The sequence below is a fragment of the Rhopalosiphum padi genome, chromosome 4 (assembly GCF_020882245.1).
Source record: "Rhopalosiphum padi isolate XX-2018 chromosome 4, ASM2088224v1, whole genome shotgun sequence".
In the NCBI taxonomy this organism is placed as follows: Eukaryota; Metazoa; Arthropoda; class Insecta; order Hemiptera; family Aphididae; genus Rhopalosiphum; species Rhopalosiphum padi.
This window is the reverse complement of record NC_083600.1, coordinates 6,356,513-6,373,519: the sequence shown is the minus strand read 5'-3', so window position 1 is coordinate 6,373,519 and position 17,007 is coordinate 6,356,513. Positions and strand designations below refer to the sequence as shown.

Here is a 17,007-nt window from a genome sequence, read left to right as displayed (position 1 = left end):
TTAATATTTATATTCTATTCCTTCTATATTCATTATTCAACTACGACCATAATTAATAAATTTATCTAATTTTATTCGTATTTGGATAAAAGATTATTATTGTAATTTACAGATTGTTTTTATAGGTACTCCGAAAGACATTTTCATAACCTACCATATTTTAGTAATTTTTATTAATATGAAAGAGGTAAGTAGAATCTCTCGTAAAAAAATCAATAAATTTATTTTTATTTTAAAGACATTTTATATCTTATTTCTTAAGTCTATTGGAATTCTTGTTTTATCTTGGATTTTTTAGACTTCTTAATCTTTCATTTGTTAAAAATTAAAAATTAAGCTTTGCAAATAATATACATCATTTTAATTTCGATCATGTTATCTGCATGAAATAAAGTGTTAAAAAGCAAAAATTAATAAATTATTGTGGTATAAATTATTTGTTTAAATTATAACGAATCAATTTTACATACAGCTTAATATAATATAAAAAAAAAAAAAATTAGCTAAAATGTAGAGAATGTTTACTGTTTCTGAATTAAATACTTTTATGGTAAAAAAAAATGTACACGATATTTTATAGCTTGGTAGTAAACAATTATTTGACTGGTAATTTTAAATGAATTCTTGATATGCTTAAGTGTAAAATACTTTTATATATGAAGCAAGTATTGAAAATTCTATGTGACAAGAAACAAATTGGTACTATATTAAATTACCAACATCAGTCAAAAACTCATAAATATCATCTAATCTTAAAAATGGATTGTACATTATTTTTCGTTGACTATATGGTACTAGTTTTGCCGAAATAATAAAGTACTTCGAGATCATTATTTCTGAAATAATATAAATTTAACTACAGCTTCAGGTATTCCGCCGTGTATAGCCCGGCCTAATACTTATATAGATTATTACCAAATGATTTGGAAATTAAACTTTTTTTCGAAATTAATAAATATAGAATATAAACAAAATAATATCGCTGATCACGATTATTATGACGTATCGAGACCTCTGTCTATATCAATTATCTTCCAGCAGCGTTCCTATGACAAAAATTTATACATATTAATATCAATAAATCATAGTGCTATTGCTGTTATTTTTAATAAATAATATGCATGTTGGTAAAAGTATTACTTTTTGTTATTAACTTTGGGAAAATGATAGTTACTTGTTTTTTGTATTTAATACTACCGAATTTATTTTGCGCCCCATTAAATCAGCGTACTTATATACAACGTTTGAAAAAAAATAAAATTATTCACTCTCCAGAAGAAAAGTGTACCGATGAGAACACTGTGGATCAAATTGAGGTAAGTAATTTTTAATTACAGATACATACAAAATTCACTTAGAAATTATAAAAAGTGCAATCCCATACTTAGTTTTTGTGATGAAATTGGGCACTTACATCGTCCTCCAAAATTTGTATTTTCCGACATACCCTGTATGCCGCATATGTCCATTTGATGGATTCAAAAGCATTAAATTAATATATCTCCTATGCTATATAATTGATAAACAATATTTCATTATTTCAATCAAGAGTAATCGTCTCTTTTAGCTAATTCTTATGTTAGAAATTATTTGTATGATACCGTCGTCAACGATGTATATTAAGTTTATATTATATACTCAACCTACAATTTTTATAATATCAATGTATAAAGTTAAGGTAAGTTAAATAATTCCCTTGGGGTTAACGATCTGAATAATAGTTTTAAAGAAAATAGATTATATTTTTTTTTTAATTTAGTTTTCATATTTTATTATTTCAACTAAAAATTACATCTTTTTAGCGGGCTTGTGTGATTTTTAAAAAACAGGAAACAAAGTCTGTTATATAATGTGTTTCAAAAGTACCTTGTCAAATATTAAAAAATGTATTATTAATTAATTAATTAATCATTGATGTATACATAAAATTCTAAATCAAAGTAAATTAATAACACGAAAAATAATTGAGTATTTGAATATGAGGTATGTGTTTTTCTCTAATCTAAAATTTTTTTTTTAATTTGCCATTGATTTTATTATCAGTATGTAGCTATTTCATTTATTTTTCTATTATTAATATGGTTGTAGCGGGTAGGTTAAAGTATTTTTGGCATAATCGTTGAATAAATATTTTTTATGATACTTATTATTGTTACTAACTTTTGACAAATACAGTAGTATTTTAAAAATGTTTTGAATATTTTTTAAAACTCCATTATAAAAAATCTTAATAATATTAAACATTACGTAATGGCAAAAAGTTTGAAGTTGACGATAAATATATTTGAATTACAACAAAAATAGTTTTTTTTTAAGAATCTTTATTTCATAAAATTTTATGAGTTACCACAAAAAATATTTTTGATGGATGATTTGATAAAAAAAAAACTGATGTTGAGTAATATCACGTTGTTTATTTTTTTTTATAGGGTTTCGTTTTCTTAATTATTTATAAAGTAGGTAGTACTTACATTGTTTGCTCCTCTATGTGCCATTTACTATCAATTCGCGTTCAGAAATAACCATCAAGTTAAAGGTTTAAACTTTTTTATTGATCTAAACTGATTGGCGATTGCACACGTATAAAAAAGATACTCAATGTGTTTAGTATTTTGATATATTCAATATTTGAATATTTATACTTATAAGTTATAGTAGGTATATTTAATTAAATTGTTTTATGATTTAAGGAAGGAAAATCAGTTTATAATTTAGACAGAAAAAACCAACATGATAAATCTAATGTTGCAGATGACTACTCTAAATCAAATGATTATACAAAGTATAAACATGATAATCAAGTATGTGTAGTATGTTTTATATATATATAATATAATAAATGTACCTATATTGAGGCCTATACAAATTGTAGTGGTGGTTAAATTATAATTTATTTCACCGTTGCCGTGTAATGTGGTTCTAAGTCCTAATTTAACTATAACACACGTAGAGCTACATACTTTAGAGGAACCTATAACTATATTACTATATAATATATTGGTGGAGAGGATGTCTCTGGTTTCTGCCAATAACTTTTTAATTTGAATAAATTATAAAATAAATAATTTCCTTACATAATTTGAAAAAATATTAAATAAAATATTTATAGATACGTATTTTTTTCTAAGAAAAGTATTTAATGGTGCCTATACTGGCTAACCTTTTTTTCTTAACTTCTGCGTCTCTTAATAAATGTATTTACTTACTAATTAAACATACATTTGAAAATTTGAAGTTAGAAATTATTTCTTAGAAATACCTATATTTGTCGGTTTTTAATTTAATGGAGATTGTAAAGTGTAATTGAAATAACCCCTAATAGTGTTTATTCTTTTGTAATTCGTTTTCTTCATAATTGTTATAGTCGAACAATAAACGGATTGATTCTCTATTCATTGCAAAGAATATTCGGAAAACTACTGTCCATGACCAATCGGAAAGTAGCAGTAACATTTATATATATATTGACGGGGCTATGAACCAAAAACGAAATGTGTGGCGTTGGTCCTGTCTATCCTTGTTTGTGTCGATCGTGGTTATGATAATTTTGTTAAAATTGTTTTATTATTATTTCGATTTGGGATTCTACCATGCGAATCCCGAAAGAACCGAACTTTTGACGAACAACTGAACCATTGGAGTCATCACAGTGATACATTTTGAAGATTCAAATATTATAAAACGTACCTAGGCTGAAGTTATGGTATTTGAATACTATTCGGTTTATATTTTAGTGAATCGTGTAATATTTAGGTAAGTAGGTACCTTTAGTGCTAACATAATTAATAGCAGATAGAATCATTCATACAATGTAAATTCTGTATTCAAAATTTGATTGAAGTGATGCTGAAATCCTGGACTGTTATTGCTATAGACTTGATGTTCCAAAAATTATTTTCAAACCACAGCAAATTTATTAAATTTTGATTGTCTAATTTGAAACGATTATTCAGTAAACGATTGCTCCGTTTGTTAAGTGAATTGTTGTTTTTATTTAAAATATAATGCTTATTACTTTGTTTTTACGATTCATAGATTATATTAAAAAAAAAAAAAATGGATACTATTAAACTGTACTCCTTAACTAAATTAAAAAGTTTGAAGTATAAACCCAGGTTCAAAAAGGTAGATAATGTTCGAATTACAGTCTGGTAAAAATAAGAAGCATTTGAGTGCATTTAAACCGATTCCAGATTTATAACGTTATTACAATTTAATTCTAGTTCCACAAAAAAAGTACTTAAAACACAATATAGAGTTTTAGTAGAGTTAAACTAGTAAATTAATGTTATACAATAAATTAAACACTATTTCAAGTTTACACATAAGTTAAAACTTACATTTTAAAAAAACTATAGGTATTTGAAAAATAATAAAACTTTAAATTACTTCTGAAAATTTTGGTATTTGTGACATATCATATTTGGCCTTTAAGCCATCAACATGATGTAATAAATTTAGAAATAAACGTAAATATAGGTAAACATTTTAAATTATTTTATAGTATTAGGTACTTATTAATTTTTTTTAAATGAATGTATTTTGAATTGTTAATCAGTAATTACTACCTCTGTTCAATAGATTTGTAATTTTAATAAAAAAAATGATAAACTTATTAGACTGAACTAATTTTATATTAAAAATTAAAATTATTCTTCAAACCGTTGACTGATATATGTTATTATTTAAATAAACGGTTTTATGTAATCATTGAAACGAGTGAAAATTTCATTTTTCGGTCTTGGGGTCGGTTGTAATTTGACAAAAAGAAGAGTGTCAGTGCAATTTAACCTTATTTAAAAATAAACTTGTATTAAAATTTTAGAAGAGAGTGGTAGTCTCGGGTCACCCGGGTTACATACATTTTTATAAGTTAATAGCATATACTTAAACAAGGTTTGTACAAAAATACTAAGCTCTGAGACCCAAATTACCTTTTAAAGTGGTGCTCTTACTAGTATATTTAACATTGAAAATATTACCTTCCCAATTTTATTTCCATTTACTTAACTAGTTTATTTTCTTAAAATACATTTACCTGTGGGTTCCCTTGTTCCACTCGCATTTTTTTCATTTATTAAACTTAAGTTAAAAAAAAATAATTAGATTTACTAAAAAAATAACAAATTAACTAATAGTTGATCATTGTTGGGTTCAGTGGCGTGGTGAACTGGCGAACTAAAAATTTTCCAGAGGAAAATTACAAATACAGTGAATTAGTGACTTATTGTTTCAGATCATTATTGACTACCTATTTAGTATATAGAATTTTCAACTAAGGACCCAACTACCGTCGACCACTACCCACCTACTCCACTGTTCAAAAAAAATTTCAGAGGTAATTGCTTCTGAAATTGTCATTCATCACGCTACTCCGGTTTATCTAATTTTATTGGATAATGCAGTTTCCAGCTTATTCTATACGATGTTTTCCCATTCTTTTTTTAAATTTAAATATGGCCATAAATAATTTTAGTTTTATTTATTATGTTGATTATTTTATTTCGTCTAAAATGTGATAATTATGGCATCAATCCTTGTTTTTGCTATATTTGATATTGTATTAAAATATGAAACATCTACATTTCTGAAATAGTTTCAGATGTGAGCTAAAAATATTTTTAATATATTATTATGTTTTTGGGTTGGATACCAACAAGCTTTTTTCAGACTGAATTCGTGATTTAACAAAATTCATAAAATTTGGATCACGCTCACTGTTTTTGTTTTTATTATTATTATTTTTTAACAGGAATTTTCATAAGGTTACATTTAACAATTATGATTAACTTTTGAAGTACAGTTCCATTGGTAACTTCGTTAATACATTTATTTAAATCATAGTATGAAAAACAAATATGATTCAATGTTTTTTTATTTCTATGTAGTCGAAAAAATATTTTGTGTTACATTTTTTTCGCTACAGAATATTAGATTCCGTAAACGGTAAGGTTGATTTTGGCAGAAAAGTGGATCACCCATGCTTACTAGGTGCTTAATTGGTAGTATAGTTGATAATGTCAACACTACATTTTTACTTGTTTAATAAAAATTTAACATATCCTAACATATCTAACAGTATTTAAGTATTATTCAATTTTTTATTCAAACATAATGAAAACATGGGCATTATATATCATTATAATCTTTCACATGAAGTGCACGATGTTAATAATATTTTGTACGTATCTAATATTCATTGTAATACATCTATATGTTGAGGTACACATGTACAATTCATAAATTTGCTATAAATATATTTTCGTAAAGTATTTTGAAAATACATTTTTTAAATGAACACTTTTCAGAGGTCTCCGTGTTCGAATAAACATTTCCATCGGAAATACGTATATTAGGCAGTTGCGTTCCAAATAGATAATACGCCTTTTTAAATGTATAATAAAATTTTCAATCCGCTTATACTTAAAATATATTATATAAAATACACGATATCAGCTATAGTGTTTTGGGTCCATAGTGACAGAAATGAACTCTTCAACAATCTCTCTGTCCATACCCGTGTATGCCCTATGCACGTCCGCGGCATCGTTTGATGGTCTTCTTTCCCTTCTGTCTGGTCTTGCCGGTTTCAGTGTTGGCGTCGTCCGGTGACTTTTCCACTTGGGTAAGGTACTCGTTTCGTCGTAAATACCCTTTGAACAAGATAATTTTATCGTGTTTATTATAATATAATATATTTATACCTAACTATACAAGCAATGTAAAATAGGTAATTTAACTGTGAACTCAATTTATTATTTATTATATAATAAAGTCAAGCGCCAAAGCGTGATGGCGTAACATTTAAGGCATTAAAACGGGAAATGTAACGCCATATATAGCGGTCGGTGGATAATCATACTTGTTAAGTATTTAAAATATATTAGAATAACAACTTATTTGATGTTTTTATATTTAAAAAAACCGAAGTCGCTCCACAGTATATTATATAGTAGTTTTGATTTCATGATGTAAGTACTCAATGTAATTGAGTAGAAAACTGAAATAGATGTGTTGTGTTAAATTAATGTTCAATGATAAATCATTCAATCATTGCATACGAAAAAACAAATTTGAACGAAGATGGACACGCCGTTTTATATATTAGGTACTATAAGTAATTTATTTTTCTATTAGTTATATGGTAGGTTAAACTAATTTTTGCCAAAAATATCAAATATACCTATATTACATGCTAATAAAAATAATATTTCTTGAAAATTGCGAGTCCACGGTTATTTATTTTTGAATTATAACAAAAACATAAAATTGATTTTATTTAAATGTTACCGTTTTTCTGTAATTTTGTTTTGGTTTGTACCAATTGGCAATTATATTATATCTCAAAAAGTCAAAAGTACAAAGTAAGTCCAATTTTCTACTACTTTAATATTCATTACAATTGAATTTCTATATATTGTACTATTTGTACTACAATGTTAATGTTTTAAATTTTGTTTTATTTTTTTTTCAAAACAACGCCTTTGAGAGTATGTTATTATTATTTAGATTCTAAACTCATTCTAGGAACAAGGCTGTAATTATTATTAATATTTAGTTGTTTAAAAAAAATATACGGGAATTACTCAGCTCGATAATCGTGAATATTCAATATTCCTCAGTTGTTATAAATAAAGTACTTATTTAGCTTAATTAAAAAAATTAATATTAGGCCTAAGTACAAAGTGTTTAACCATAAATTATATTTTAATAATTAAGTAGGTAAGGCAAACCTATTAAAAAATCAGCCATATCACCACCATGGACCATGCCAAAATCATTTGACCGCCACTGGTAATGTAGATACCTAAAACTTATCTAGTCAAATGTCCTAAAGAGCCTCATAGATAAAATAAATCTAGTAAGTATTTTTAAAGTATATATATAATTATTTAAATACCTTTTTGAAATATATTGTAAAATGCATTGAAGACGTAAGCTTACATAGTGGAACACATACATATCTTCCTATCTTAATTAGATTTTTTTTAAATTAAATACTGATAACGATAAGTAAATATATTAGTTTATTAGTAAGTAATAAGTATTAATTCATTTTATACAATTATGATTTATTTCACAATTATTTAAGTTTGTGAACCTATACGTGAATATTAGTATACTATTTAGTATTTCTTTCTAGAAAAATATTTTTATTATACATAGGTATAACATTATTTTTAAATAGATAGGTGTATGTTTCTTGTATATTTATGTATACCTATGTATAATGTGAGAAATGGCAAGTGCTACTTTTATTGTAAATGATTTTCTATGATTTTTGAATTAGTGACACCTAGATCTTTTATATTGATAAATTATCTATACCTATTATTCAAAAGTCCAAATTATACATACAAATCATACTAGGTTTTATGCTTATAATAACTGGTACCTACTATAATTTTTTGTTTATTTCTTTGTAAGGCGTGCATATATTATGATAATTGTAATTTCTTAGTTGTTACAATATTATTATATATTTATATCAATATCATTATATCAATAGATCTAAATCAAATGTTTTCTTAGTTACACAAAATAAAATTAGAAATTTTACTATTATGAATTTTAATTAGGTATGTATTAATGATTTACACATGTTACACTAGTTTCAGCCTTACAGGCATTCTTTTAAAGATAAGTAGATACTTTAAAATGGATGGAAGAATATATAGGTAATTAAATAATAATAATTAACCAGCAAACAAGTCTGGGTAAAGACTCTACATTTCGATTAAATTATGTAAAATATCTGAAGAATTACGATATAAACATTTTTCACTGAAAATCTAATTGGTCTTATTTATACAAAGCTGAACCGTTTACATAAGGAAGCTAGGCAAAATTTTGAGTGTGAGCAAATGTCTAATTTTGCGTGCAGTAAAATTCATTAAGTTTACGAAATATCTTTCATAAAATGAGTTATTTATTTATAATTCATACGGACACAAGGTCTAGTTACAATGCAAATTAGAATAAAGTATAATTCAAAACAGATCTAAATTTTTATCTATTTTGAATTCACAAAAACTATTAACAAAAGAATTGATAAGGTAGATAAAAGTAATAGACAAAGGTGGTGATTAAAACAAATTAGGATTTCTTAATTGTTAGGTAGGGAGTAATTACATTTACTAGGTATATAGGGATTTAAAAAGTGTTTAAATAAAAATATAAAATACCTTATTGTTTTACATCGGATAATGAGTTTCAAGTGTCATCCATTTTCCATTTATATAATATAAACGCATGATATGATTATGCATGTATAAGGAATTTATTAATATAATCTGTTACCATTGGGTAACACAATTTTATTTTGAACCATATAAGAAATAAATAAACAATGCTAAATACACATTATACGCCTAAATATTTTATATGAAATAATAATAACAACAAAATTAACAACCGTGCGATCGTAAACTGAATACCTACCTAACGGTTTCAAATTGCGCGACCAAAACACCGCGTATATACACTGCACAACACACGTCAGAATATAACTACAGCGACATATATATGTGACAGTTTTTCCCGAATGGCAATTATTATTTCATACTGTCATTACACATTGTTCGTTTTGTACACGTCCACGCGATATATACATGCATCATACACACACACACATGTATTTAGTGCCTAAGTATATTTTAAGCCATAGTCCATAAACATTATATACAATATATTATATTTGTCATGTATTTACTGTTGTTTGCAACGTTCGTTTTAATATACGCACGTCATTTAGGACATCTATAATGATATATTCTTCAGATCCAATCTGATTCGACGACAGACGATGACCAGATCTGAGATTCTGAGGACTATCGATATCGAGTACTCGTGATCCGTAGATTAACCCGAACGCATGGTTGTCATCGCTCACATAGTATCTTTAGTGTCTAAGCCAGTCTAAGGACATTAGATATCTGGGGATAGGATATGATTAAATAAAATTTGGTGCCCTTAAGTTGTAATTTTTTGTTTTGGTTCACTAGTGACAAATCACAAATATCTGTAAATAAGATTTATTATGCTTAGGAAATTACATTCTTGGTTTTTTAATTTTTTTTAAAATAACAATCATGTTGAGAATTGAATAAAAACCGTGTCCCACAAAATCTAGTAATACTTGCGCGACCATCGCACCACCGTCTTCAAAGGTAAATACCATACAGAATAATCTCTCTCTCTCGTTTAATGTCACTCTGACTTCTGAGTGTTCGTTTCTCCTTAGTATAGTTTTTATCGGCCTACATTACGTGCAAGTATAGTGCTGCAGTATTGTACTAACGCGACGACTTTGTTTTTTTCTTTATATATTTTCTCTCCTATTCGTTTGTGGGGTACTTACGAGCTAACGCTGACCATACAGACGGACGCGTAGGAGAGAATAATGCCTATTGCCCGTGTTTGTTAAGGAGAATGAAAAGAAAGAGATATTTCCATCCGAGCCGATAACTGGGCTGGAACTAATTCCTCTATCTTTATTTCGTTCCATACCAGCTTATATACATAATATATTTATTATTGTAGATATATATATTGTGTATATACGCACGCTGTCAATGTTGTTATGCTGCCGCAGAAGAATAATAGTATTTACCTATAATATAGTGTGCTGTATGTGTGAGTACATGTAGGGATACTTTGAAGGAAAAAAAGAACCAATTATATAGACGAGCTAGCAACGGAACCACAGCCATATAGTGGTCAATGGTTTTTACGAGAATTAAAGTGTATGTAAAAAAAACCACGGAATAAAAGCGTAATGCGAAAAATATTGCATAAAAAATAAAAATAATAAATAAATAACTATCTTCATCATTAATATTTATTTATATTATTATGCTATTATTTTTTTCACCATTGTTCGGCGATGGCAAAAGCTGTTTAAAAATGGGTTCCACATTTGTTATATTATAACTTATAATAATCATTATAATATACAGGGTAATTCTTTTATCGAATAACACTCTTTATTTCAAACTACTAACGTTTTATGAAATATTTTTTTTACATAATTTCCAATCGAAATAAAACATTTAAAAAAAAGGTTATCGTTATTTTTTTATTTTCTAAATAAAAATATACATTTTAAATTTTATGTTCCGAAACAGAATATTTTTCGGAGTATTTCGATAGTTGAAAATCGAAATTTAGACGAGTAATTTATGAGTTATAACTTATGAATATTTAAAGTCTAGATGGGTGTAGTGGTACATCGGCGATACCCTGCAAAATGTTATTATACTTACCTAAACTTTAAATCCATAAACTAATCGTTTGAATTTCGTTAACAGATTTTGAAATAATGAGTGTTGATCGTGAAATACACACTTAGTATACCGTTTGCCGGTATCTATAAGAAAATCTTATTGAAATATCTCTATGTAACCACGAATATTGAGACTTGAAGAAATATAACAATAATGTACTATAGTAAATGCATTGTAAATTGTAATTTTCTCTAATTTGGGAAAGCGCGTCTTAAACGTTTATATCTGTCATATGCTGCTGTGATAAATGCACAGTCTACATTGAAATTGAGGTACTCTAACTGGATTAAAATTAATTACAATCGCTTATTTTTAAAATATTATTTGGATCAATGAACATGACAGAGAAATATTTTTTGAGTTTTCAATTATATAATATCGTGTACATTTTTACACATTTTATTATTATAGAATAAAATAAAATAAATTTTTCATGTTAAAAAACATTAATACCTATTAGTATTATAGTTTGATAGTATGTGTTGTAATAATTATAATTTAAATAAATAATACAATATTATGTATTTTTATATTTATTTATATTATACTAACAATAACATATTTAATTCCTATGTTCGATACTACCTACTCGTATGTTAATTATTTTTAAAGAACTTTATTTTTTGTGCGTTTGGTTTGTCCTATAATTTGCGAGCTCGTTTTCAATTTTTTTTTCCAATTTCTTTTTAAACACACTAATCACAGAATTATTATTTATATTTGTTAAAAATATAATAATATATGTACTTGCTTCGATTTGAAAACATTTATTTAGGTTTGTCATCGTGACATGAGAATTATTATTGTTGTTACTAACGGTTATTATACAGGTATTGAAGGTTATATGTTTATCCACCAGTCATAGTTGATATAGGTATGTTTATATTTTTTATAACTAACTATAACATGTGTAAATAAAAAAAAAATAATCTAAAACTGTACCATATGAATTTAGTGGTGAATGGTTATATTATATAGATTATTATAGATGTGTAGAAAATTAAATATAATAAATAATAATATTTGACAACCTAGTTTAAAATTCACTATATTTTTTTTTTAAGTTGAATACAACTCTGTAAGTAGGTGAAAATTAATTTTAAAATGCTACTTACCATTTTATTACTGTAGGCCTTTCCAGGATAGTTTGTCTGCTGACGAGGTCGGTCCAGCTGAGATGGGGTTTGTTGCACCAACCACTTTTGTACAAGTTTCTGTTTACTTCCGACGCTTGAACTGCAACATGATGAACTCCTGTGTCTTGAACTCGACCATGAAGTTTGTTGTTCACCGGCCACAATTAATCTAACGAGTCGGTAGAAACGGAATGCGGCCAACATTGTGGTCAGACATTGTACAGACGTGGCCAGTAGTAAACCTAAATTTGCCAATACGGGAGCCCAATTTGTCTGTAACTGATCCGCTGTTAAAGTTTTATAATGCGTCTGCAACAAACAAATACGATTTATAGAAAGAGGTTTCAAACTTTTTGTAGCTAAAAAATAATCTGGGAATCCCTCAAAAACCAGAAATGTCAATTTTAAATCTGCAACTCAAAACTAAACTAATTTTCGACTATGATACAAAATACGCGGTTATCTAGTATATTATAGGTAGTATAATCACTATATAAATTTTAAATGTTCTTATTTCCAGACGGTATGGTCTAAATAATATTGTATATAAACAATGTTTTGATCGAATTGACAGACCATGAAATTCTGAACATACCATAAGTCTTTAATAATTTTAGTTTGAACCTGACCTTGTCTTTTGGAATGATATAATATGGCTTCTGAGAGTCCTTCAGCAGTCCAATAGCTGTAAGTATGATGGCCAAATTACTGACACCCACGGACACTAAACACAGTGCAAGATAAATTGTGACGGAAAGTGGAGATAGTGTCCTGTCTGGGGAAAGACATCCGTTCAAGCTAGCCATCAGTCCAACTACTCCGTTGCCCATGGCCATTGCACCGCTCCAAAGGCCGGCGCCCACACTGGACAACGACGCCTCGTGTAACATCGATAGCACGCCAAAAACGACCATCAGACATCCGGTAACTACTTGCATCAGTCCGATCAGGCTAATGTATTGTATCTAAAATCAATGATAATTTTTCTAGTTGATAAACGACTATCATTAAAATAATTCAATAATTAAATGTATACAATTATTTGGTAGCGTTATTTTTAATTTATAAATAATATTATCATGTCTTATTAAGTAAGTAAATGGTGAGTGAATTAATATAGATCCAAGTTTAAATAAAATTGATAAACAAATATATTATTTATAAAGTTATAATTAGTTGTAGGCTTTTATAACGAGTATATGAGTTTGACATGTATTTGGAAAAACTTTTATTTATAAATCAAAAAGGTAATATGTTATTTGACGGTATTATTCTGTTTAAAAAAAAACATAATTATAAAAAATAACACTGGTTAATATAATTTTGATTATATGTCTGAACTTTTTTGTTTTTCAATTTATAGTAAGTATACTACAGTACCTAGTGTATTTAATATATAATCTAAATATTTTTGATTTGAACATTTTATAAAATACAATTATTATTACTTATTATAGGTAGTTATATCTTACTTTGAAGTTTGATTAGATGTTTTAATTTAAATTGCATAATTTGTTATTTTGTTTTAAATTTAATCAACTAGGTATATGTGAGATAGTATTCATTTTATATCAGAATAAATAATAATTCTAACGTCTTATATTCGTAAAGTCTTTAATAGAATTAATAGATTAAAAAACTATGTATATTCTTAAATACATAAGAAAAAAAATTAAAATGTTTTAACAATACATGTTTTTAAAAAAATTTTTTCACGAAAGTTGAGTAATAAATAATAATTGAACTTTGAAGTAAATATAGGAATTGCATTGCTTATTGATTATTGTAAACTAAGAAAGACAAAAGCGTTTCAACAAACATTGTTAAGATTATTAAATTGTTTTATAATTATGACTTTGTCTTATTTTAAAATGTCACCAAAATTGTTTCTGGATTTGACCTATAATATAAATTGGATGGATTAAAATAATAATAATTGAATTGTTTCCATATTATTTACGGCATTAACCTAAACTCGTTTTTGAACAATGGGAGGTACAGCTAACTGATCGTTTTGTATGTATATTTTTTTTTTTTGAAAAAAAGAAACTCTTCGATGATACACTTATGATATTTAAGATAAGCACTATATTGTATTAAAATTTTTATGAAAATAAAATAATTAACTAAACGTAAGTTCTTACTTGATCGGAATGGTGTCGAGGTTTACAGGTAATTGGTTTCTGTGGCGTCTTTACTACGAAATCAGCTTCGGACGGGTAATATGAGGGAGTCGAAGCTCCCATTTTCCTGGACATATTGTCACTGAACCATGTGCTCGCTGCTACTATAAGAGAAACAGTAATGTGTGTCTTCTCCTTTGGGTGTTAGTAGTGTTACCCCTTCCGGAATACACGCACAATGCGCGTTTGTTTGCGTGTAATATGTTGTAGTAACGATTACGCTGAAGACGCAACGCCACCGGACGTACTTCCGTCGTCTTTGCAATAATAATTATTTATCTGTTTCAATGGGCGTGAAAATTACAATTTCCCAATACGGTATCGTTGGTGGTTTACGTTCCAGTCTGTAGAGCTAATCAAAGTCATCTAAACTGTATATAATCTAAATTCAAGATCATAGATATTTCGGATAAATATATTTTTACAATTTTTAAAAGCAAAAAATTTGCTTATTTATTTAATATTTTTTCAAAATATTTTGATTCATAGCCCAACTAGGCTAGGGGGACTGCAGCCCCAGGTCCCTGTTGATAATTAAATATTAAAGTGGCACTGTGAAGTTTTATGATATATTATTGCTTTTGTTAGATATTTAAATAATGTATATCTATAAACATTAATAAATATTTTTCATTTGTACTGATATTATTATAATATTATCTATAGACAGTTTATAATTATATTTAAATATTATCCAAGTATTCAAAATTAATTTACGTTCTGCAAATAAAAATTTTGTTCAGTCTTTTTTAAATTACATTTAACAAATATTAAAGTCCCCTAAATTTATATTGCTCCGGGCCCATATTTTCTAAGTTGGGCTCTGAGGAGATGTTAAAAAATTTTATAATTTTTACAGCACTAAAATCGGATAATCCAAAGTCTTACAATCTTGTTACTACGGAGAGTCTAAAAACGATTTTTTTTTTACCGACTAGAACCACCTTAACATGGTTTTTAGATATTATAAGCAAATAACAAAAGCAGTAATCGATGTAAAAAAAATGTCAATGCATATTATAGCTTATCCCTAACCCTAATGATCACTATTAATTACATATTATTTATTAAGTGAAGTCTATACAATTTTCCATAAGCACGATGTTGATTTATGTACTTAATTTAATCAATTGATAATAACTATTTTACCATGCAGGCATTAAAATAATTATTTGGATTTATTTGAGCACCTATTCATATAAGGGAGTATGACGTATTATTGGGACGCCTACCTATTACATTTTATACTATTATAATTTCTTAATTCTTTGTCATGTTCTTTTTAAAAATATTTATGTACAAAATACAGCGTGGATATAAAGCATTCTCACGGCTTATCTTTTTTTATCATTTAACAATTTATTTATTATAATTTTGATTTTGAAAACTTTTATACTTGAAGACCATATACTATATTCTCAAATGGTGCTTCGATTATAAATTAGAGTTAGTGAATCATCCAGTATATAACCGGAACAATCGAATATTGGTTCTTTTATTAATAAGTAATTACAATTTAGATTCTGAACGGAGTAGTTGACTAAGTATTACTTTTGCGGAGTACCCATCCCTTTCAATTTTACTCCACTTAACTATATTATGTAATTATTGTTTTGTATTCACAATTCACATATATTTAAAAATACTTAACTCAAAGTGTGGTTTTATACTTTGTTTTTAGTTCTCACGCAACAAGTAATAGACTTTAAGTTCCCCAAATACCCTCGCTAAAGCTAATCTATGAATAATATACGCAGTTGGTATACATTATATACGTACGTACAACTTACCGTATTTGCTAAAATGTCTCACTTCGAATTATATCGACGAATCTTACCGCCTGACGTGCAGTGTTGATGCATAGGATTTTTATAACTATTCGGATTTTATCTGTGAACTGTGGGAGCTGTCTTCGTACCGTTGAAAACACGATTGAATTAAAATGAGCTATGTAATGATGGACGTTCGTGACTGATCGTCAATCGGCGCCGCGGTGTAAACGACAACGGAGAATTTCTTCAGTGGCTATTACCGGCGGCGGCTGCGGAGCCATTGACATTGACCACGTCCCCCCACTTCTCTGCACAGTCCTAAAGCTATTATTTCATTTCCGTTATATATCTTTCTTATTTTTTTATTTTTTTCCTCTTCCTCAGAATGTTTAAACGGTATCCTCTTAGGTATTTTTTTTATTCGTAACGCACCATAAATACCCTCGTGATACAGTTTTGCTATCTTATTTTTTTAAGACCGATTAGCCATTATATTATATTATACATAGTTATACAATTCTATATTATTTCCGCACATATCATGACAAAATTATATATTCTTAAGTATATAAATATTGTTATGGTTGAGTTGGTTGACATAACATGATACCGCAGTGGCTGCAGTATATTT

General features: G+C 27.2%; 1 protein-coding gene across 4 annotated transcripts; it reads right to left on the bottom strand.

Annotated features, from left to right (window-relative positions):
* Positions 1-6,081: 6,081 nt before the first annotated feature.
* Positions 6,082-16,611, bottom strand: LOC132930564 (uncharacterized). 4 transcript variants are annotated; one of them, XM_060996497.1, is made up of 5 exons: positions 16,395-16,611; positions 14,566-14,986; positions 13,051-13,386; positions 12,401-12,730; positions 6,082-6,653 (listed from the first exon to the last, which is right to left on the bottom strand). In XM_060996497.1, the coding sequence occupies exons 2-5, from the start codon at positions 14,677-14,679 to the stop codon at positions 6,453-6,455; spliced, it is 981 nt and encodes a 326-aa protein (XP_060852480.1). In that variant the 5' UTR covers positions 14,680-14,986; positions 16,395-16,611; the 3' UTR covers positions 6,082-6,452. The 4 variants fall into 4 exon arrangements, with proteins under 4 accessions (XP_060852480.1, XP_060852481.1, XP_060852482.1 ...); XM_060996498.1 differs by having other exon boundaries at positions 14,566-14,975; XM_060996499.1 differs by having other exon boundaries at positions 14,566-14,708.
* Between the last annotated feature and the right edge of the window lie 396 nt (positions 16,612-17,007).

What these genes read in the sequence shown, in the direction of transcription:
- LOC132930564 (XM_060996497.1), bottom strand. Translation starts at nt 14,679, where the DNA reads ATGTCCAGGAAAATGGGAGCTTCGACTCCCTCATATTACCCGTCCGAA. An exon ending in CTCGACACCATTCCGATCAA is followed by an intron (nt 13,387 to 14,565) that starts GTAAGAACTTAC and finishes CATTGATTTTAG; the next exon opens with ATACAATACATTAGCCTGAT. An exon ending in ATATCATTCCAAAAGACAAG is followed by an intron (nt 12,731 to 13,050) that starts GTCAGGTTCAAA and finishes TGTTTGTTGCAG; the next exon opens with ACGCATTATAAAACTTTAAC.